Source organism: Bombyx mori, chromosome 2, assembly GCF_030269925.1.
Source record: "Bombyx mori chromosome 2, ASM3026992v2".
NCBI lineage: Eukaryota > Metazoa > Arthropoda > Insecta > Lepidoptera > Bombycidae > Bombyx > Bombyx mori.
The window spans coordinates 1,741,245-1,766,147 of record NC_085108.1 but is presented as its reverse complement, the minus strand read 5'-3'; the positions used below and the strand labels follow the sequence as shown (position 1 = coordinate 1,766,147).

The 24,903-nt window shown below is 38.7% G+C and overlaps 1 protein-coding gene across 2 annotated transcripts; it reads left to right on the top strand.

Annotated features, from left to right (window-relative positions):
• Window positions 1–1,209: 1,209 nt before the first annotated feature.
• itg (ITG-containing peptide) lies at window positions 1,210–24,561 on the top strand. Of its 2 annotated transcripts, XM_012689382.4 has the most exons (6): window positions 1,210–1,292; window positions 6,670–6,817; window positions 8,948–9,083; window positions 19,229–19,336; window positions 20,003–20,139; window positions 23,167–24,561. In XM_012689382.4, the coding sequence occupies exons 1-6, from the start codon at window positions 1,285–1,287 to the stop codon at window positions 23,284–23,286; spliced, it is 657 nt and encodes a 218-aa protein (XP_012544836.1). In that variant the 5' UTR covers window positions 1,210–1,284; the 3' UTR covers window positions 23,287–24,561. The 2 variants fall into 2 exon arrangements, with proteins under 2 accessions (XP_012544836.1, NP_001124360.1); NM_001130888.2 differs by lacking the exon at window positions 1,210–1,292 and having other exon boundaries at window positions 6,624–6,817; window positions 23,167–23,291.
• The last annotated feature ends 342 nt before the right edge of the window (window positions 24,562–24,903 follow it).

The window sequence follows — 24,903 nt, the reverse complement described above, 5'->3', positions numbered from 1 at the left end:
ATATATACATGTCTAAGGACTGGTAAATCGGTGTGACGTGTAAACCCCCTCCAAGATTCTAAGGATGAGTTTATAGTGAGCGATGAATGTTAAGATTTCTTACCTCGGACATTTCCTCCAGTCTTAATTGAGAAATAATTCTGGGAGCATTGAGTGACAGCGGGGTTCTCTGCCTACCATCACCCTGCCTATTTCTGCTGTGAAGCAGTAATGCGTTTCGGTTTGATATATCGGGCAGCCGTTGTACTGTTAAAACTGAGGCCTTAGAACTCATATCTCAAGATAGGTAGCGGCATTTACGTTGTAGATGTCTATGAGCTCCGATAACCACTTAAAACCAGGTACACCATGAGCTCGTCCACCCATTTAAGCAATAAAAAAATTGTTCTTTATTCATCATCATTCTCCTGCCCTTCTCCCAGTCACCTGGGGTCGGCGCAACATGTTTTCTCCTTCCATACTCTTCTATCATATACCATTTCTTCGCTCACTCCCCTCTTAAACATATCGTCTTTCACACAGTCCATCTATTTCTTCTTAGGTCTACCTCTTCCTCTATAGCCTTCCACATTCATAGTTAACACTCTCTTACCAACCTCATTTTGGGTTCAATATTTCTTGAATCCAAATACTAACCGAAATATTTCTTGTACAGGGTTTAACATAAAATACCTCCTTGATGCGACATTGAAAGATCGTGAGCCTATTGACGTCACAACGTGAAGGCCACGACCCACCTTGAGACATGAGGTACAAGTCTCAATAGCGTTGTACAACGTTTCTCTCATCCGTACCGGAGTCAATGACGGAAACATGCAAGAAGGTGGTGGACAGTGGTTTACTGGTGGTAGGACCTCTTGTGAGCCCGCACGGGTAGGTACCACCGCCCCGCTTATTTCTGCCGTGAAGCAGTAATGCGTTTCGGTTTGAAGGGTATGGGCAGCCGTTGTAACTATACTTGAGACCTTAGAGCTTGTATCTCAAGATGGATGGCGCATTTACGTTGTAAATGTCTATGGGCTCCAGTAACCACTTAACACCAGGTGGGCTGTGAGCTCGTCCACCGGTCTAAGCAATAAAAAAAAGAAATCGCAGAACATGCCCGATCACACAAATCAAATTCTCCACCGTCGAAACAAAATGATACGGACGTAAAATTTCCGTATGACGTCAGAAGCATTTTGAACACACCCCTAGAATTTCCATTCATGCGCAATGAAGTACCCCTGTACTGGTCTATACGGATCGAACCTCTAGTCGGGGCCAGAAGACGGCAGAGCAAAGATGTCTCAGTGAGTACCGAACATTAGAATCATTTAGTTAAAGACACACACCAATCTATACTTAACTAGAGGTCCCGCAGTAGTCGAAATTCGACTATAATTAATTGGAATTGTAAGTTTGTACACTGTTATGATTGTATTTTCAACGCTAAGACTACACTATAGACAAATATTAATAAAGACAAACATTATTTAATCTATTCTCAATTTGATCACAGACGTCAAGAACAAAAGTTTGACAATAAATAGTATGCATGCGTGTGTGCGTCAAATACATGGTAGTGTGTGGAATGTTTTCTTTATTGATTTAAAGTATTTTTAGGCATAATTCTAAAAAATATTAACATTCTGCACTCCTCTATATTCTCTATAAGCGTGGAAATTTTAATACTCCTCCGTCCCCGCAATTTTCGTAAAAAGGGATTCAAAGTTTTTGCTTAACGTATTAATATATAGATCTATATTAATATTACAAAGAGGAAAGATTTGTTTGTTTGTTTGTATTGAATAGGCTCCGAAACTACTGAACCGATTAGAAAAATTCTTTCACAGTTTGGAAGCCACACTATTCCCGAGTGACATAGGCTATAATCTTTTTTGAAAAAAATTACGAATCCTTACTAAAACTCCAATAATGTAACCCAAGGTGTAAAAAAATTACCTAAAATATTCTTTACATCGCGTGCCCCGCGAAAACTATTGATGATAGAATAAAATAATGTACTACGACTTTGTAGAACACATTATTATTTACAAAAAGTATCGCGACAACATATATCTAACTATTATAGTTATGCCGTAATAAGTGTTCTTTTATTTAAAAAAATAAAACAACGTCAAATATCGTTGAAATTTTTGTTAAAGACCCGAGCGGAGCCGGAGCGGGCCGCTAGTCACTAATACAGTGAATTGTTCGGAAGTTACTTAATTACTCTTTTTGCATCTTTAACGTTTTTTTTTATTTATTATTGCTTAGATGGGTGGACGTCTCACAGCCCACCTGGTGTTAAGTGGTTACTGGAGCCCATAGACATCTACAACGTAAATGCGCCACCCACCTTGAGATATGAGTTCTAAGGTCTCAGTATAGTTACAACAGCTACCCCACCCTTCGAACCGAAACGCATTACTGCTTCACGGCGGAAATAGGCGGGGTGGTGGTACCTACCCGCGCGGACTTACAAGAGGTCCTACCACCAGTGATTACGCAAATTATAATTTTGCGGGTTTGGTTTTTATTACACGATGTCATTCCTTCACCGTGGAAGTCAATCGTGAACATATGTTGAGTACGTATTTCATATTACGCTTTTAATACAGCTTACCGTAGAAGACATTGTCTGTATTTTAACGCGAGTAGAAAGACTATTATTGGTATAATCCGAAATATTGTTTTTGGGACGTATTCACAAAACCATTTGGCCGATTTTGATGTGTTTTTTTTTTTCTGTTACGGGGTGGGGGAGTGTTCTGCTAAATTATAATCGTTTTATCAAGCTTTCGCTAGTGGTAGGGTGTGCTGTGTGGCTGCATGGGAAAGTTCCGCAGCTCTGCCTATTTCTGCCGGGAAGCTATCGAGCTTTCTGGTTTTAGAAGTGAGGAAAGCGTTTGTACAACGCTCTATCCAACTTTAGATTGAAATATCCATTGTTTTGGAACATAGGTTATCCTACTCTTCGAGCCGGCGTGCTTTGAGGCAGAAATAGGACAATCTATGTGATGGTTTTTGGCGTAAGATCACTAGAAATTTAAAATCGACTTAAAGTCTATGAATACTGGTGGTAGGACCTCTTGTGAGTCCGCGCGGGTAGGTACCACCGCCCCGCCTATTTCTGCCGTGAAGCAGTAATGCGTTTCGGTGGGGCAGCCGTTGTAACTATACTGAGACCTTAGAACTTATATCTCAAGGTGTGTGGCGCATTTACGTTTAGATGTCTATGGGTTCGAGTAACCACTTAACACCAGGTGGGCTGTGAGCTCGTCCACACATCCAGGCAATAAAATTTTTAAAAAAAAAACCATTTTTCTAAAACTAAACTCGAATTCGGGATAAAGGAGAGATTTTTGAAAAAAAAAACTCTTCAAATATTTTGCATCTATTATAACCCTATTATTTATTTTGTTAGTCTTTTTATTCGCGATTAGCTATAGGAGCTTATGATAAGAAGACTGTTACAAAGTGTTATTCATATACTGTTATTATTATCGACATATAAATCTCCACTAATTTGTATAAACGAGATGTCTGTCAGTCTCTGTGTCCATCAGGCAAAAGCTATTCAACTAATTCTTAAGGCACTTAATTCTCAACTAAAAAAAAGTATGTAGTTTAAAAATTAATTAATTTCCACAATTAATTTAATTTAATAACAGTTAGTTTAATTATTTTTGTTATCCTTTTAATACCAGTCGGGATATTAGAGGGAGTTTTTGTTATTGTTATACAATTGCTGTATCGTCAATCAACGTGTCTTTTTACCGAAAATTACATTCAAAGATTACCTTAAATACAAACAAAGGCACATCCCAAGCTAATAAAAGCCTTTTAAAAAAATTAACGTAAGCATCTTTAACCACGCCATAGTTATGTTACACGGTTTTAATAAATAAATTCATACAGCCATAATTCGTAGTTACACCATTACAAACCGCAATGGTTGCTAGGGTGACAATCAAATTTAAAGAAAAAGCATGGAAACATTATTCTCTTCTATTAACTAAAATTATAAACATTTTTAGCTTCCGTGCTATTTAAATGGGAGAGTCTATTTTAAGTTACGCGGTAAATATTGGGAGAATTAAGGACATCATTATATATATTTATATTTATTGCTTAGATGGGTGGACGAGCTCACAGCTAACATAGTTGTTAAGTGGTTACTGGAGCCCATAGACATCTACGACGTAACTGCGCCACCCACTCAGGTATAGTTACTGCAGTTGCCCCGCCCTTCAAACCGAAACGCATTACTGCTTCACGGCAGAAATAGGCAGGGCGGTGGTACCTACCCGCGCGGACTCTAGAGGTCCTACCACCAGTAAAATCCAATTGACCAAAATTCGAAGTGCTTAAATACAAACCGCATTAAAAGCTCGGGTGCAACTTGATTAAAAAAAAACCTTGTGACATTATTGTTTTCCCATAACAAAAGTTTTATTAGCATTATTTATTAGCATTTAGTTTTTATGCTAATTTTTTTATTGTATTGCAGGCATACGAGATTATACTAAATTAAAAAAAAAACTTTGTAACATTATTGTGTTCCCATAACAAAAGTTTTATTAGCATTATTTATTAGCATTTAGCTTTTATGCTAATTTTTTATTGTATTGCAGGCATACGAGATTATACTAAATTAAAAAAAAAACTTTGTGACATTATTGTGTTCCCATAACAAAAGTTTTATTAGCATTATTTATTAGCATTTAGCTTTTATGCTAATTTTTTATTGTATTGCAGGCATACGAGATTATACTAAATTAAAAAAAAAACTTTGTAACATTATTGTGTTCCCATAACAAAAGTTTTATTAGCATTATTTATTAGCATTTAGCTTTTATGCTAATTTTTTATTGTATTGCAGGCATACGAGATTATACTAAATTAAAAAAAAAACTTTGTGACATTATTGTGTTCCCATAACAAAAGTTTTATTAGCATTATTTATTAGCATATAGCTTTTATGCTAATTTTTTTATTGTATTGCAGGCATACGAGATTATACTAAATTAAAAAAAAGACTTTGTAACATTATTGTGTTCCCATAACAAAAGTTTTATTAGCATTATTTATTAGCATTTAGCTTTTATGCTAATTTTTTTATTGTATTGCAGGCATACGAGATTATACTAAGATATATTGTTTTTATGACTTAATAATGCAAATTTAGCGGTAAGCAGCGGTTTGGCTCTGCCCCTGGCATTTCTGAAGTCCATGGGCGACGGTAACCACTCCCCATCAGGTGGGCCACAGGCTCGTCTGACTACAAGGGCAATAAAAAAAAATATTTTTTTTTGGTTGACCCTACATAGACTACATATATGAATATACTTGATTGCAATATCATCGCTTCTTGACAGGCGTGCATTTTTTTTTGTCTAATTATACGAACGTTTGAAGTTGGAAATCATGATTGAATACAGGTAGATAAAGGTCAAGATACAAAGGTACAGGTCAAGTCGATAAGGGCGTGTCAAAAATGACTCACTTCTACGGTTAGATTCAATTTGGCTATTCAATTAATTGGAACGAGTCTTAAGTTAGTCCGAGCGAGTCATCGAGTTACAATGTTAATAGAACGTATACCCTGCGTCTGACGAGCAATAGACTCCGCCATTAACATCCTACCTTATTTTTGTTACTTACTAGCCGACCCGGCAGACTTCGTAGTGCCTCAATCGATAAATAAAAGACCTAATCTTTTGTATAAAATAAACTTAAAACAAACAAAAGGAATCCGTCCGACGGAGGACACGTCAAAGGGAAAACAAAATTGTTATTTTTATTTAATTCCGAGCATTTTCTTATTTATCTACCGTTTAAACCTTCTCTGGATTCCCACAAATAATTCAGGAACAAAATTAGCCAAATCGGTGAAGCCTTTCTCGAGTTTTAGCGAGACTAATGAACAGCAATTCATTTTTATATTTATAGAAGATAGATATGGATGGACGAGCCCACAGCCCACCTGGTGTTAATTAGTTACCGGGGCCCATAGACATCTACAACGTAAATGCCGCCATCCACCTTGAGACATGAGTTGTAAGGTCTCACTTTTCACAGTACAACGGCTGCCCTGTCCTTCAAACCGAAACGCATTACTGCTTCACGGCAGAAATAGGCAGGGCGGTGGTGCGGACTCACAAGACGTCCAACCACCAGTAATTACGCAAACTATAATTTTGCGTATTTGACTTTTATGACACGATGTTATTCCTTCACCGTGGAAGTCAATCGTAAATATTTGTTGAGTACGTATTTCATTGGAAAAATTGGTACCCGCCTGCGGGATTCGAACACCGGTGCATCGCTACATACGAATGTAGCGGACGTCTTATCCTTTTAGGCCACGATGACTTCATGCAATACTACCTGCTGTCTATTCGTGATCATGGCGCTTGGAAAAAACGAAATATCGGAAACTAAATATGAAATAGCGTGTTTAATTTAGATAGATGCGAAAGTTGACTAAGGATTCGTGAATATCTTGCACTTGTAACTATACTTGAGACCTTAGAACTTATATCTCATGGTGGGTGGCGCATTTACGTTGTGGATGTCTATGGGCTCCAGTGATCACTTAATACCATGTGGGATGTGAGCTCGTCCACCCATCCAAGCAATAAAAAAAAAACATAAACTTACATATATTTTTTTTCGGACCAGTTTCGCCATGACTGCCACCGCGATCTTAGTGCTGGGCTGTCTCTCCGGCGCCCACGCCTGGGGTGGCCTCTTCAACCGTTTCAGCTCCGATATGCTGGCCAATCTTGGCTACGGAAGGTCCCCGTATCGCCACTATCCTTACGGGCAGGTAAGATTTTTGCCTAAGTTTTTCTTGTTGCATAGTGCCTCATACCATTTTTTTATTGCCGTTGTTGGCAGACGAGCATACCTGATAGCGAATGGTTACCGTCGCCCATGGACGTCAGCAATGCCAGAGGCAGAGCCAAACCGCCGCCTACGGTTAAATACTCACCACACATCTCGTTTGAAAAAGAACATGTCATGGCGCTCGGGAAACACCGCGCAGGGGAGCTCATTCCATAGCCGGATGGTACGTGGCAAAAAAGATATCTGGAAACGCTCTTTATCTAGTTGCTACGTATGTGAGGTCATCTTGAAATTGAAATCTCAATTATACCAGACCAGACAACAAATAAAATGGAAGCCTATACGAGCTTATAAGATACCCTAAAAACAACCAATTGCCCAAAATATCTACCAGGACCCGTTCAAATCGGTCCGGCCATTTCGAGGATTCTCCAAAACAAACATACAAAGACAAATCATTTTTATGCATATGTTATAATAATGTTTATTACTTGTTATAATAATAATCTTTATTAAAAGATGACACTTCAACTTTATTGATTAGTGTATATTTGAAACCACTGTTAAATGATCTTAATATGCCTCTAAACCCGACATAATAATATGGCATTTGCTTATCTTTCTTGACATATCTATACTAATATATAAATCTACAGTGGTTTTACGGATGTTCCGTTATAACTACTGAACCATGCATTCGATTGGCTTGAAACTTGGTGTCCATGTAGAAAATACATGTATTTAATGGATAGGCTAATATTTATATGAGTGTTGGACTCCCTACACCAGTTGCGGGGGCGTTAATTATGAGAATCTTTGTGGGGTGAGAAATAATAATGTTAATTTTAAATGCCCAGCGAAGCGGCCGGGTACAGCTAGTACTGTCTAAATTAGGTAAAGTGAAAATGTCATCTATATCTACCTCTGGATACACCTTTGTTTTAAAATGGGATTCTTGCCCTTCCAACCGCAAAGGTGACGTGAAATGTCATCGGACATTGCCTGCTGATCTGTGAGAACATGTCCTATTGCAAAGGATAATTTTAGGCGACCCCTAATGAATACACCAGGGTCTATAATAAATTCTGTGATAGGGATTTTAGTTCTGCTTCCGTAGACAGTTCGTTGTTCGACTGATGTTGAAATTCCAGTAAAACGAATGGACAATTAAACACACAATTAAAAAAAACAGTTTCTATCCAAGTCGGCTTTTAACACGTTGAACGCCAGACTAGAACCCATGTTTAGCCCAGTGTGCCGTGGAGGACAATAAGTGACCGCCATTAAGTTGGGTAAAATAATAATTACATATAGCTTTTTTTTGCCGTATGTCCCCCACATTATTTTGAGTTATTTCTTGACAATATTTACGAAAAAACACCCCAATTATATATATTGGAGTGCGTGCGGCTCTAGAGGAAAGTACGCCTTTGATACATGGTGTCCGTCATGGCGTTCAACGTCTTAAACGTGCGCTTTGAAATCGTCACAGAATTTGGGCACACCACAAACTTTTACAATTCATTACATTATCAATAAATACTTCAAAAAGACGATTGTGAGTCCATACGAGTAGGTATCACCACCCAGCCCATTTCTGCCGTGAAGCAGTAATGCGCTCCGATTTGAAGGCTGAGGCAAGGGTTGTACTAATGAAACTTAGAACTTATAACTCTAGATGGGTGGCGGCATTTAGGTTGTCGACGTCTATGCGCTCCAGTAACCACTTAGCACCAGACGGGCTGTGAGCTAATCCGGGGCAATAAAAACAAAAATCTATTTGGGTTTTGTCTCGCGGTCACGTTTTTTTTGATGGATGGACAAGCTCACAGGCCACCTGGTGTAAAGTGATTACTGGAGCCCATAGACATCTACGACGTAAATGCGCCACCCACCTTGACATATTAGTTCTAAGGTCTCAAGTATAGTTACAACGGTTGCCCCACCCTTCAAACCGAAACGCATTACTGCTTCACGGCAGAAATAGGCAGGGTGGTGGTAACCACCCGCGCGGACTCACAAGAGGTCCTACCACCATCACGTTCGTAGTAATAGAAGTTCTGGTGCCATTAAACATACCACGCCGACACTGAAGGCTCTTTTGTAACAGGTGGAACCTGACGAAGCGTACGAGGCCCTGGAAAACAACCGCATCTCGAACGTGATTGATGAACCAGCACACTGCTATAGCTCCCCGTGTGTGACCAACGGCGATTGCTGCGGCGGACTTCTGTGTCTGGAGACCGGTGCGTTTTCTTGATGATCAGTAGACTCTACTCCATTGTGCTAGATTATCCTAAGCCCGAGACGAATGAGACAGGTAGTTGCATACTGCGATCATCATGCAGTATCCTGCTTATTTTTAGCGCGCAGAAATCGTGATTCCCGGTTTGAAGGGTGGGGCAGCCGTTATGCAATTGGATAGTGCGACCTCATACCTCAAGGTAACTGGTGGTACTAACGCTGCCATGGATATAAAATCCGCTGCTTTTACTGGTGGTAGGACCTCTTGTGAGTCCGCGCGGGTGGTTACCGCCACCCTGCCTATTTCTGCCGTGAAGCAGTAATGCGTATCGGTTTGAAGGGTGGGGCAGCCGTTGTAACTATACTTCAGACCTTAGAACTTATACCTCAAGGTGGGTGGCGCATTTACATTGTGGATTTCTATGGGCTCCAGTAACCAGTTAACACCAGGTGGGCTGTGAGCTCGTCCACCCATCGTCATACAGTATCCTGCTTATTTCTAGCGCGCGGAAATCATGCTTCCCGGTTTGAAGGCTGGGGCTGCTGTTATACAATAGAATAGTGCGACCTCATATCTCAAAGTAAGTGGCGGTACTAACGCTGCCATGGATATAGAATCCGCCACTCGAAACCAGAGCGTGGACACTGCCAAAACTGGATAATTAAGAAAGCAAGAACTCATAGAAATAACGCAAATATAAAAACTTCATGTTAACATCATTAATTACTTTTTGTCGACTGTTCAATAATTCATTTAAATTTAATTCCGAGTGAAAGCAATCAAATTTAATTAACTAACATAACCAAAATAGGTTTTTCGTGGAAATTTTAATTTAATGGGATTATTTATTTGCGTGTTAATAAAATAATCTTAATTAATTGGGTGAGAATTAATAATTGTTACACGAATAATATTTGTTGGCGGATTTTAATAAGTAGAGAAGTTAAGTTTAGTTAAGTAGAGTAAGCAGAACCACGAAAGCTCTCGTTTATTTCTTAAAGCTCGCAAACTATTTTATGGATAAAGGAGATACTAGAAGAGAACTACGACCGAAGATCTTAAACACTCTGATAAACACGCTGGTTGGTCGGAAATCTGATCCGATCCGAAACCTGACCATCTGGTACAAAAGCCAGAATCGCTAACCACTATACCAACACAAGCCTCCTTCGAGATCTTCATCGAACGTGTTTTAAATAAAAGTACCTTTTGGTTACATCCGCGTTAAATTTGTAGTTCAGAAAGTGGGAAACGCGTTGTATTTCCCGTGAAACAGAGTGGCCTATATCGTTCTCTGGATTCCTTGAATCTGGTACCTGAATCTATCAGTCGATCTCTCGTATTTTAAGAATCAGCGTAATCCAGGTCTTGTCACTGGTCACGACAAGAACAATATTATGTTTTCTTCTTCTTCGTCACTACAGTATTGGCAGAGTGGTCGCCTCTAGCTAATCAAGACAAAGTCTCAACTATTCTCAAGTAAATCGAATCCCTGGAGAAATAACTGCATTTTAAAACGAAACTGGGATATACTCTCCAAATTATTACAACACCAATCAATGCCTTTCTATATATCCCATTCTTTTTGGAATTGTCACAATCCATCCGTGTACTGTTTCAACAACAGAATTTTATCCCCTTTTGTTATACTGCTTTGAATGGTTATCGGAGCCGGCAGACATCAACAATGTAAGTGTCGCCACCCACCTCAACATATGAGTTCTAAGCCTCACTTTTATAGTATAATCGCTGCCGAGTTCTAAGGTCTGAGTTTAGTTACGGCTACCCCAACCTTCAAACCGAAACGCATTACTGCTTCACGACCGAAATAGGCAGGGTGGTACACACCCATATGGGCTTACAAGACCCTAAACTACCAACAAAATGTGCATATTGTCTTTTACCTTATGAATTAATACTTTTATCAGATGATTGAAAAGCTTGGACCTTGTATTTTCCTAAAAAAATATTATACAAAACAATCCTCCTTTCAAACCCAGTGACTTCACAAACACACACAAAAATGAAAATCTAATAATTGCTTGTCAAACACACGACAGTGCTGACTCCATACTGTTTGGTATGATTGTTTGACCCGACTCAAAAATACAAATGCGGGTGAGATTTGTGAACACTGCGGGGCTTCTAATAACGCATGTGATAACAAAATGGCCGACAGAAACTATAGGGAATTTACGTTCAAAGTTATCCTATACAACTTGAGTGTGTAATCTAAATTTGACGACCCATGTCACATTTGCAGAGAACAAAATGTCCTTTTTTAGTATGCGGTAAAAACTGTACGCCCAGAGCAGGTTTAGTGCTAGGGATTTGGTACTATTCACCTGGTTTATCACTATGTCACAATGCTGCTATGAAATAGGGGGATTTTAAATTCCTTCCTTTGAAAATCCTCCACACAGCAACACTCCTAAGTGGATTGTTGGTCAGTTGTCTAATAGGCCATTTTCTTGCACTTAAAGTCAAATTGTATGTACTAATTAAAATGCTTTCTAAAATGTATTTGCTACTAGCTGACCCAGCAGACTTCGTAGTGCCTCAATCGATAAATAAAAGATCTAAGCTTTTGTATAAAATAAACAAACAAAAGGAATCCGTCCGACGGGGGACACATCAAAGGAAAAACAAAATTGTAATTTTTATTTAATTCCGAGCATTTTCATATTTATCTACCTTTTAAACCCTCTTTGGACTTCCACAAATAATTCAAGACCAAAATTAGCCAAATCGGTTCAGCCGTTCTCGAGTTTTAGCGAGTCTAACGAACAGCAATTCATTTTTATATATAGGTATAGAGATAATGTATGCATTATATTCAGAGCAGACCAGGCCCTGAGTTAATTGAAGATTCTGGTAGTTATTGGAACTGCGCTTCGAAACTCTAAAAATGACATGACCATAATTTAAAAGTGCTTTCATAGGCCTTAAGGAAAACTGTGGTTTTTTTATTGATACTAAAACACGAGTTTTTTGTATCGTTTCTAAGTTAAGATATTATTGTAAGTGGCGGTCTAAAATAGCAATACCTCATTTCTTCCTGTGGATGTCGATAAATGCCTCTAAGATTTAAGGACTTTAAAGTCGTCGTGGCCTAAAGGATAAGACGTCCGGTGCATTCGTATGTAGCGATGCACCGGTGTACGAATCCCGCAGGCGGGTACCAATTTTTCTAATGAAATACGTACTTAACAAATGTTCACGATTGACTTCCACGGTGAAGGAATAGCATCGTGTAATAAAAATCAAACCCGCAAAATTATAATTTGCGTAATTACTGGTGCTAGGACGTCTTGTGAGACCGCACGGGCAGGTACCACCACCCTGCCTATTTCTGCCGTGAAGCAGTAATGCGTTTCGGTTTGAAGGGTGGGGCAGCCGTTGTAACTATACTTAAGACCTTAGAACTTATATCTCAAGGTGGGTGGCGCTTTACTTTGTAGATGTCTATAGTATCCAGTAACAACTCAACACCACGTAGGCTGTAAGCTCGTCCACCCATCTAAGCAATATATATATATCTGAAAACAGGCAGCAACATTCATCGAGTATTGTACCAGTATACTATAGCTCAGTATCTACTGCGAGAAAAGCCTATCGTTACATCATACGAATATTTATACATTCCGCCGATTTCTGATACAAGGTAGTTCTTCGTTCCAACTTGAAGGGTGGGTACCGTTGTGACAGATACAAATGAGAATCTACCCCCCATTCCGCAATGGGTAGTCACGTCTATAAGTCCCGGTAATCAAAGTCACGGCTAATGCTTCCCTGAAGTCGTATTTTCTTGCTAAAGTCTTCCAAGTTGTTACGCTCCGAGCTTTTTATGCTAAACGTGTCGTGCTTGAAACAGATAAAACTTTTATATGCACGAAGTTTTAATGGTAATAGAAGTTGCCTCGTAAAAGGAACTTTATTTTTCTACGACTTACCGGTATCGCTGATAATGATGACATTGCGGTTCTTAAAGCATTAGAAGATACGATAACTTATGTCCTAAATCATGATGACTTTAATAAGAATAAAAGCCTCATTTACATAAAGTATTATAGAAATAAAATAACATTTAATATACGCACTGTGGACGAACGCAGTTGTTCCCATCTATACTAATATTATAAAGCTGAAGAGTTTGTTTGTTTGAACGCGCTAATGTCAGAAACTACTGGTCCGATTTGAAAAATTCTTTCAGTGTTAGATAGCCCATTTATCGAGGAAGTCTATAGGCTTTATACCATCACGCTAAGACCAATACAAGCGGAGCACCGATAAAGAATGTTTCAAAATCGGGGTTTTTTCCCTTTTGAGAGCTTCCGCTGCGTGTGCTGCAGAAACGGTTAAAGTTTCGCTAAAATAATCTATGACAGAATTGTTCCCCTTTAAAGGATCTAAAAAAAAAGTCCGCGACATATGTTAAGTTTGGCTCACTATAACGTTTTTTATGCTAACTAAATTTGTTCTAAAATAAAGCATTATTTGTGAACTATTCCACGCGAAGTCGCGGGAAAAAGCTAGTTATTAAATATAGGAACAACCTTTTCATTCTCTAAACTTTGAATATTAATTACAAAAATGCAATTTAATTATGGGGCATTAGAAGCCAATTTACGGGTCAGGGACCAAACAAACCTCCGCTAGGGACACGGCGGCCGAATGTTGTAAAGGGCAGGGTCGAGGATGCTAAAAGCCCACCCACTAAACGCCTCCAATGTCCTCTCGCCTGACATCCAAGCCCCGCCAGACGCAGAACACCGGCCAAATCTTCTTATCAGCCTACAGACACCCACTGCTGGACATAGGCCTCCCCCAAGCCTCGCCGCAAAGATCGGTCCTGCGCTGCCTGCATCCAGCAGATCCCCGCGAACCTCAATAGATCGATAATAGATATGATTCCTTATGTTAAATGGTAAAGAGAAGCGATAGAGACCAGTGCGAATGCACCCATCTAGTTTGAGACTGGCACGGCTGACCCGTAACAATACGTAATTATTTCTCCATCGTTAAAGCAATTCGTGAATCAAGAACGCAGGCTTATTAACAGATTCATTGGCGAATGAAATTTGAATTATTCTAATACTGTTAGGTTCAAATTAAACAGTAGTCATTTTTATTGAACTTTATCCACTGATGGTAGAACGCCTTGTGAGTCCGCACGGCTAGGTACAACCATTTGAATTTGAATTGAATTTATAACTCTTATCTCAAGATGGGTGGCGCATTTACTTTGTAGATGTCTATGGGCTCCAGTAACCACTTAAGACCAGGTGGGCCGTGAGCTCGTCCAGCGGTGGGTTTATTGGATTCAAGCAATAATAGTAAATAAAAACGTAATTGTAGTGACGCATTCTTACCACAACGGGATATTCATAGCAATTTTTTTTTTCTGAAAAAGTCTCTTTTGTGTACAGATTCTAGTTCATATAAAACCCACGGCTGGTGTTGACGTAAGCCACAGTGCCTCATAAAAGCCACAACGATCTCACGGGACGTGATTAAACGGAAAACCCTCTTATCCGCGCAGAGTAAAAGTTTGGCCAACATTTTAACAAACATTGGTCGGGTGTGTTTCATTATTTAGTTATCTTATTTAAAGACTGAAGGTTAATTTAGTAATACCTTATTTATGACGTAAAAAGCTTTTAGAGTTCAACCTTAATTGATTTATAACGTAGCTCGGAGCGCGATTTTGAGACTTAACAGCTAAACTTTAAGGTTGTTTTCGTTGAACTTCGATAGCAATTTTACGACCAGTCCGTAGTTAACTATGGCCAGAAGTCCATAAAAATAGCTATGTGATTGCTTATTCAGAGACTTCAGATAGGGAGTGTGTGTTACTTGAATCCCAAGTTGAAATTCAAGTCATAAAAGCAAAGTCAAAGATTTCATAGCTTGTGTAGTTACAGAACGGATTTACTGTGAACTTGGAAGGATGAATGCTATCGTACCCATAGACATAGCCCACTGAGTTTCTCGCCGGATCTTCTCAGTGGGTCGCGTTTCCGATCCGGTGGTAGATTCTGCGAAGCACTGCTCTTGCTAAGAACAGTGTTAGCATCACTCCGATTTGAGCACCATGAGCTCACTTACTAGTTAAAGTTACTCTGAAATAGCCTCTCAAGGCTATCAGCTTAAGTAGGTAAAAAAAAACCATCGTTCTGTTTCTAACTAGAAGCTTCAGCTGGTTCAAAAAGGGTCATGCAATAAAATATTCGACCTCATGTCTCAAGGTCAACTATATCCAGGGGTACAGGCCTAAGCCTATATTAAGCGTTTACGCTATTTAGGGATATTAGGGAGTGTCTTTAAAACGTTCTGAGCAAAGTATTGACTAACAACTAAAGGGTGCGACATTCGTAATGCCCGCAGCAAAAATTAAACCCGCAAAATTATAATTTGCGTAATTACTGGTGGTAGGACTTCTTGTGAGTCCGCACGGATAGATACCACCGCCCTACATATTTCTGCCGTGAAGCAGTAATTCGTTTCGGTTTGAAGGGCGGGGCGGCCGTTGTATACTGAGACCTTAGAAGACATATCTCAAGGTAGGTGGCGGCATTTACGTTGTAGATGCCTATGGGCTCCGGTTACCACTTAACACCTACGCCATATAAAATAAAAAACAACTGAATCATCGACTATCGTAAAGATTTATACAAAATCGTTCATGAATTCTCGTTGATAGCTAACCTATTTAGCAAGATGACACATTGATATTCACACGCATACACTGAACATACATTGAAAATAACTTTGTCATATTTGACATTATTATTACTTAACTATTCCGCAGATTTGAAAAGATTTTTCATCTTATCTTCTTCTTTTTCTCCACCTTATCCTACTAAGTGGGGTCGGCACAGCTAATTTTTCTCTTCCATTCCCTTCATCAGCCGTCACTCAACACTCATTCCTCTCTCTCTCTCATATCCTCATTCACACACTACATCCATGTCTTCTTCAGTCGACCTCTTCCCCCTCTACCTTGCGCTACCCTTTCCATACATCTCCTAGTCACATGCATCTTCTCTCTACGCATTACATGCCCATACCACGCTAACTGTCCGCTCTTTAATTTGTTACTTACCGGGGCTACCTTCACACTTCCTCTGATATACTCATTCTTTATCTAATAAATATACCTTACATTGTTATATACATTGCTTTAAGGAAACCTTGTTCTGTCGATGTCAGTTTTGGTTATTTTTAAGGGGAAAACCCAAGGAGACAAGTTCTTGGAATGGTTTGGCTTTGTTGATTTATTTATTTGTCAGAGTTCATTGTGTGTAACTTGTCAATCGCTTGATACCTGTGCAATCGAAGAAGTCTGGGAGAATAAAACTAACTATTGGATTTGGCTTCACGGTCTCCTCTAAAGATTCTATTGAAGCTTCAACAAATACCTACCGGTTTACTGAGATGATAATGAATCTCATCCCATTCTTTTTTTTATTTATTGCTTAGATGAGTGGACGAGCTCACAGCCCACCTGGTGTTAAGTGGATATCCGGAGCCCATAGACATCTAGAACGTAAATGCGCCTTGAGATATAAGTTCTAAGGTCTCAAGTATGGTTACAACGGCTGCCCCACCCTTCAAACCGAAACGCATTACTGCTTCACGGCAGAAATAGGCAGGGTGGTGGTATCCACCCGCGCTTACTCACAAGAGATCCTACCACCAGTAATTACGCAAATTATAATTTTGCGGGTTTGATTTTTATTACACGACGCTATTCCTTCACCGTGGAAGTCAATCGTGAACATTTGTTGAATACGTATTTCATTAGAAAAGTTGGTACCCGCCTGCGGGATTCGAACACCGGTGCATTCACTACGATTTCCTCGCAATCAACTATAATCACATTATTCACTCTAACTAAACAATTTCCTTCATTAGACTCCACATTACCTTTCGCGGATCAAACATCAAACGACCCTCTGGCTAATTCAACAAATATCCCGAAAATGAAAGCCAACTCAATCCAGCTTTGTCCAATGTTCGGCCAACAAACACAGCATACATTTTTAATGAAACCAACCTCGGAGCTCGTTCTACCTCTCCCATATTAATAAGCCCTCAAAAGCCATTATTTATTATTAATTAATCGTTGGAGCCAAAGGGAATTAAATTAATCTTCCGTTTATTTGCACACATCAAATGACTTTTGAAGATTAAAATTAAACTGGTCTAATTTTGGAATCATTAGGAAATACAACTTGCACGTTTCGCGTAGATTGGTGAACAAGCTCGCGGCTCACCTCGTGTGAAGTGGTTACTAGAGGTCATAGATATTGTTACGCGCTGGGGTTCGGGATAAATAAGAATTTTACCGAAGTACAAATTAAAACTCTATTTAACTCTTAGAATTTGTATTTTTTATTGCTTACATGTGTGGACGAGCTCACAGCCCACCTATTGTTAAGTGGTTACTGGAGCCCATGGACATCTACAACGTAAATGCGCCACCCACCTTGAGATATAAGTTCTAAGGTCTCAGTATAGTTACAACGGCTGCCCCACCCTTCAAGCCGAAACGCATTACTGCTTCACGGCAGAAATAGGCAGGGCGGCATACTCACAGAACACTTAACATTTGTAATTCACTTCTACCGCTTTGCTTCAGATGATCCATTCGCCGTTTCGCTTCGCATAGACCCGATTACTAACTGCCTTCGTGTCATCTCTATAGCGCTTTTATAGTCGATAGGACATCTCCACAATTATCGAGAACATTCTTGACAGAACGAGTAGCTCGGATATCTGTTTCCGCTATCTGACAATAGATAGCGTTGTATTTCTCGAGCGTTCTCGAGTTTACTAGTTCCTTTGATATTCGCTTCCGCCGTTCGGCGACAGATGGCGTTGCTCTTACCGACGTAATATTATGTATATCACCACTTGAGTTCTGCCCCTACATGATTTTTTTTTTTTTTATTGCTTAGATGGGTGGACGAGCTCACAGCCCACCTGGTGTTAAGTGGTTACTGGAGCCGATAGACATCCACAACGTAAATGCGCCACCCACCTTGAGATATAAGTTCTAGGGTCTCAAGTATACTTACAACGGCTGCCCAGCCCTTCAAACCGAAACGCATTACTGCTTCACGGCAGAAATAGGCAGGGTGGTGGTACCCACCCGCGCGGACTCACAAGAGGTCCTACCACCAGTAAAAACTCTAAGCTTACAGCAATCATGTCGAAGCTTACATTCGACATGATTGCTTTACAACACCACTCTACAGGAAGATGGTAGAAGATCACCCAAAAGCTCACTGTACACCCAATTATCAATCACCCACCAGTGATTATAATCCTTCAATTAAAACAAAAAACTATATAATAATATTATGCATCAGAAATATATCTTTCAGATAAAGCAACCTATCCATTTTACCATAAATAATCTTTAGCCTATTCTTTAGCTCTAAATAGTTAGAAATAACTATTTAATTATGATTGCGATAGAGTCTATTTTCGTCTGACAGTGTCTACCTACGTAAATCATCATAAAATCTTGATTCAAAGTTTAAAAAGCCTTAATCCAAATACAACGAACAAATGTATTCGACAGAATAAACATTTCAGTCGTAACAAAACGTTAACAAAGTATTTTCCCGGAGGGATTTAGAGGTTAAAGGAAATTGTTTGAGACCGGGATATCCGGATAAAATGGCGGCAGAAAGTGTATAAAGATTAAAAAGGTTTTCTTTTGGCGTAAATGAAAGCGTATGACGATTCTTAACCGGTTACCGAGTTTGAAACTTTTATTACATCGTCTCAAACTTTTTCGTCTGTGTGTTGCATGTCGCGTGACGGTCGGCCTCAGAATAGAGATAAAGTGAAAGGCGCTCGTCAGAACAGCCAAGGCCAATATGGCGGCGGATTCAATAAAAATATTAGTTGGAGACTTAGTCTACCATTATCCTTTCCCATATCATTCCAATTTTCCATAAAATTAAGATTGATAAAGCGATTATTATACCCTTAATGGAATAATATTCCAATTTTTTTTAGTTAAATGTGAAAAAAAGTTTCACTTTTACCATTTGTTTCATAAAACCACACAATCCTTTTTTTCTTTATGTGAGTTTTCCAAAAGGATCTTATATGACGTCTTTAAAACAGATGACGGAGGACGGTGCCTATCAGCGTTTGCTGGAAGGAAGCTTGGCGAGATCTGCAACCGAGAGAACCAATGCGATGCCGGACTGATCTGCGAGGAAGCTGCTCCTGGTATGTTAATCATTAAGATAGACACAAAAGTCAAATGACTGTGTTGCCTTATTTGAAATTAAAAAAACCCTGAAATCCTTACCGCTTCTTCTGAGTATTGGTTTTTAAAGCGGTGCTAAAGCATGGTGTTACAAAAGAACACGATGGTACAGTCGTATCGAGTGAAGCGACTATACCAGCGTTCAAAATCCGCAGGCAAGTGCCAATTTTTTCATATGAAAATACGCATTTGTCGAAAATTCATGATACCTAAGGATGAAGATGTAACATTGTATGCTAAAAAACCAGAAATTTTCATTGACTTGCGTAATTGGACTGATGGTTGAACATTTCGCTAAACAAAGGGAGTTTTTAACCTGTCTTTTGAAAATCCTAGATCCTAGTAGGAAACGATGACAGGAAATACCAGTACACTACTCCTCCTTCAATCGATCGCTCATTGCTGAATATCGTGACCTTATGATCTTTTTTTGTGATTTGTAGCCACTTATGTCGGAAGTGCGTGGCTCAGTCTCCTGTCCAGATTCTCGGAAACTTGGTTCCTCCATCTGTTTTTGGCTCCGACCTCTGGATTGTCTTGCATCCCTTTTGCCCGTCACTATGAGTCTCTCCAGCAGTACACTAAGCGTCCTTTAAAAGTTGATTCTGAGCTGACATTTCGCTCAGGTGAGATGCACATCTGCCGCCCGCCTTCCACCGGCCGCAAGCAATACAACGAGGACTGCACCACGTCCAGCGAATGCGAGATCACCAGGGGACTCTGCTGCATCATGCAACGCCGACACCGCCAGAAGTCTAGGAAGGTGAGGAACTTGCTTTTTTTTTTATTGCTTAGATGGGTGGACGATGCATCGATGTTCGAATCCCGCCGGCAGGTACCAATTTTTCCAATGAAATACGTACTTGACAAATGTTCACGATCGACTTCCACTCCTCCGGTAACCATTTAATACCAAAGGGTCCGTGAGCTCGTCTACCCATCGAAGCAATACAAAAAATTAAAAAAGGCCTCCGTGGCTCTTTGTACCTTCCATTTGGTTCGGTTTTCGGCTTCCCTCAGGGCGGTTGTAACAGAGTCCGGTGCGCGCGGTTACTTGATCCGGTTACAAGCTTGGTGACCAGCCAGGGTATTTTTCTTTCTACCGTGCCCACCACATATCTATATATTATCTATATTATCTAATCTATATATTAATACGTGAACTTTGTACCCCTTTTTACGAAAATTGCGCGGACGAAGGAGTATGAAATTTCCCACGCTTATAGAGAAGGGGTGCACAATGATAATATTTTTGTAAATTATGCATAAGAAATACATTAAATCAATAAAAAAAGCATTACACATACTACTATGTATTTGACATACACACTTAAACATATATACCTACTCTTTGTTTATTGTCAAACTTTTGTTATTGCGTATAGTCTGTGGTCAAATTGAGAATAGGTTAATATTGGACTTTTTGGCGGGAACGCGAGGAGTGAAGTTGTGTGATTTGTTTTATTTTGTCTATTTAGTGTTTCTTCGGGTTTAAATGTGTAATAATGGTGGTTTATTAACTGTTTAATATCTGTGAAAGTGCACAAATGTGGGAAAATGAAACAAAGCCGCTGGACGTAACTTCTCGGGATTCTCCAAAAAGTCCACTGAAAAAATCTTAGTAAATGACCACCATTTTACTGAGATTATATTTCATCCCATATCATCTCAATTCATTTCATTTAATTTCATCCCAGTTGATTAGTGTCTCAAATTAATCATCTTCATTTCATTTCACTCCATAATATCATTTTTCATAAAAATATGAATAATATAAATTAAAATAAGACATGACTTAAAGGTCTCAGTTACCAGGTCATAAAATCTCTTAAAAAAGATAAGTTAATATTATTTGTCTATAGTGTAGTCTAGTAGTAGTAGTGTAGTACGAAGTCTTGTAGTCTTGAGTATGTAGTCTTGGCGAAATCTATACTAATATTATAAAGAGGAAAGATTTGTTTGTTTGTTTGTTTCGAATAGGCTCCGAAACTACTGGACCGATTTGAAAAATTCTTTTTTCATTAGAAGCCGACATTGTTCCTGATGAACATAGGCTACAATTTTTTTTTTTTTTTTTTTTTTTTTTTTTTTCATGTGTGTTCTAATGTTTCCGAAGCGAAGCGAGGGCGGGTCGTCTGTTCATAAAGAAGTCTTTGACAATAGAACGTTATTAATGTTCGAACTTATAATTTCCATTAATTATAGTCGAATATCGACTACTGCGGGACCATTACTTAAATGTAAATACCCGTAAATACTCGGACGATTTGCGTTTGAAGAGCTCAAAGGAAATCATTTAGGCAAGTCGAGTGAAAGCGCCAAAGAAATCCTTTGAGGATTTTTCAACATAACGTTCACATTGAAATTTGCTATACTAATTCGTTTGATTGAAGTTTCTCTTTGTGTTCTTGAATGCGCTAAATGACCAGACCGATACGTTTGGACTACTAAAAAGGGTATTCAAACATCGTTTGATCTGAATAAAATCACCGTTACGGATTTATTTATTGTCGACTAGCTGACCCGGCAGACTTCGTAGTGCCTCAATCGATAAATAAAAAACACATCAAGGGGACACATCAAAGGAAAAACAAAATTGTTTGTTTTTATTTAATTCCGACCTTTTTATATTTATATTTATATCTATATTTAGGTACAGAATATTTTCTAGCAGAAAACACTTAAACATTGCCATCAGTGGCATCGCTCGATACAACAAAAATGAGTTATATTCTTGACTAGCTGACCCGGCAGACTTCGTACTGCCTCAATCGATAAATAAAAGACCTAAGCTTTGGTATAAAATAAATTTAAAACAAACAAAAGAAATCCGACCGACGAGATACACATCAAAGGAAAAACAACATTGTTATTTTTATTTAATTCCGAGCATTTTCATATTTACCTACCTTTTAAACCTTCTCTGGACTTCCACAGATAATTCAAGACCAAAATTAGCCAAATCGGTCCAGCCGCTCTCGAGTTTTAGCGAGACTAACGAACAGCAATTCATTTCTATGTATATAGATACCTTCTGAACGTTATATCGAGCAAGATTGAGAAACTACTAGTCGATAGCCTGTGTAGCAAGGCTGTGTCTGAGGGTTAAGTTGCACGTTGAGCCCTTCGTCGCATTCCAAAGGCTCGACGAGGACGGTGACCGAGGACAATAGAACAAAAGGATCCAAATTGACGTGTTTAGGGCAACGCCGACTGTGTCTTATTCGGTTGTCTGGATTGGATATTTTGAGGCCACACTGAGGAGAAGGCTTGAGAAAAGAACCTTCGAGATACCTAACGCACTGTCAATGATTATTACACCAAAAAAGATGTGTGGTGTCGTGGGACACTGGACACGAACAAAATTCCTTATTATAAAAATGTTAATTTTAAGTTCTATTCGAGGTATAAAAAAAATAAAACTGGAGGTTTCGTAACAGCCCACGGTCATTCGGTAACGTGCGAACTTATTGTGGTACACTTCATTCACGGTTGTTTGCATAAGAGTTAGTGTATTGCGCAAACGAACGCTCTGAGATCGTGGTCAATGAATGATAAGAAAATATGTTATTTTTTGTACGTTATTACAAAGTTACGTGGTACACTGTGTGCATTACTAATAAAAATCTTACGTTACGGACGTTTTTTCCCGGTTAGGGTACCCGTCCGCGTCGTCCCATAAGGAACTTCGTTCCAATAATGGCACCTCTCATTGACCAAAAACCCGTACACGTTGTTTTCGCTACCAACTGACCTAATAACCAAATTTAAGTGTATATTTTTATTCTAGAGCTGTGGATACTTCAAGGAGCCCCTGGTCTGCATCGGCCCGGTGGCCATCGACCAGATCCGCGAGTACGTGGAGCACACGACCGGCGAAAAGCGCATCGGAGCTTACCGCCTCCATTAGAAGCTTCAAACGCCGCGCCACCAAAAATACCGTATCGCATTTATTTTTTTCGAAATAGAAGATTCTCGATTGAACATCTGCGCGCCGGGATCTGATTGTGCGTTCATTGGCAGCTTTTTTTTTAATTCGTAATCCACAATAGCTGCGTATTTTGTGGATGCACGATAAAAGGAAATAATTCTAGAAGGTTATTTCTTTTAATGAAAAAAAAAGAATGTCGGTAAACGGACAGAGTTTTGTTTTTAAATAAATAAACAATTAAAAACTTTTTGGATTACACTGTTTTTTTTTTTATAAATCTTCATGAAATTCTTTCCAAGGAGCCAGGTTTCCAACTAACGTATCAATTCTTCCACAAAAAAAAAAAAGTGTAATCCAAAGAAAAAAAACTGGAATGGTTAAAAAAAATTAACGAAAACGCTCTGAAAAACGGCCAACCGATCACGTATGTCTACTTATTTGATTTAAAAATAGGTTATAAAGATTTAAATTTAAAATAATAAGAAAAACAAAAAAAACAAAAAAAAAAAAAATCAAATTCCAAACTTAAGTTTAAAAAATTCTATCCGTGTAGTCTTAGAAACGATTTAATTTACAAAAAAAAAAAAAAGCATTATATAAAATTTATCGATACTTATGAGAATGTTATTAAAAAAAAAATTTAAGAATTTTCGTGTCATAATTATTAATATTAATAACAAAAAAAAAAAAAGTTATCTACTACATGTGTGTTATAAATGTAAGTTTTTCGATTTAAATAAATCTTTTAAATGGCAGAGGCATTCGTGGTATATAAATAAAAAATATATGATTGATGTTAAAATACATATCATTATTAGTATAAGGTTATAAATATATATATATTTAGTGGAAAAAGCTTTTTCCTTATAGCGCCCTTGAATAATTTAGGTGCCCAGTAATACATATCATAGCAATACACATATCAAAAAGATATTAAGCAGAGTTAAGTCTTATTCTAGCCTAAGCCCACTGTGATTATTAATATTTTCTGAAAAATATAAAAATTCAAGATTATATCAAAACAGATATTTAATATAAAGAAAGAAAGAAAAAAAAAACGTTTTTATTCCTTCCGACTTCTGTTTTATTCCATCCGACCTTTTATTCCCTTCGACTTTTTATTCCGGACGGCCTAAGGAATAAAAGTTATGCTTTGTAGGTTTTTCCGGTTACTTATTGTTAATTAAGTGGTTGATGTAATACTTATATGTAATAATTATATTGTGTGTTATAATTATATAAAGTATGTCAGCAGTTATCGTTTTTATTCATTCCGTTATTTGTTTGCTTTGGAACGCCTTGTGGTGACCGGTAAAATAGGAGGGAAAAAGGCCTAGGGGTAGAGGTCCCAAACGATGGTCGGACCAAATAGCGGAGGAACTGGGGATACCTATCAGCGACGCACTCCACCGGGCTGCAGGGCGGGATCGATGGAGACAGTTGGTTGACGAAATCGGACGGAGTCACGATCCTCAGCAGTGAGGAACCGATCGAAGAGAGAGAGATTTGTTTGCTATTAAATATATAAAGGAGCACTGGAGACTCGCAATGGGAATGGCGCCAACTCCCCTAAAATTTTGGAAGGTCGAATTGTAT

Coding starts and splice junctions, on each gene's coding strand:
- itg (XM_012689382.4), top strand. Junction 19,337..20,002: donor CTGCGAGGAAGCTGCTCCTG/GTATGTTAATCA, acceptor CATTTCGCTCAG/GTGAGATGCACATCTGCCGC. Junction 20,140..23,166: donor ACCGCCAGAAGTCTAGGAAG/GTGAGGAACTTG, acceptor TTTTTATTCTAG/AGCTGTGGATACTTCAAGGA.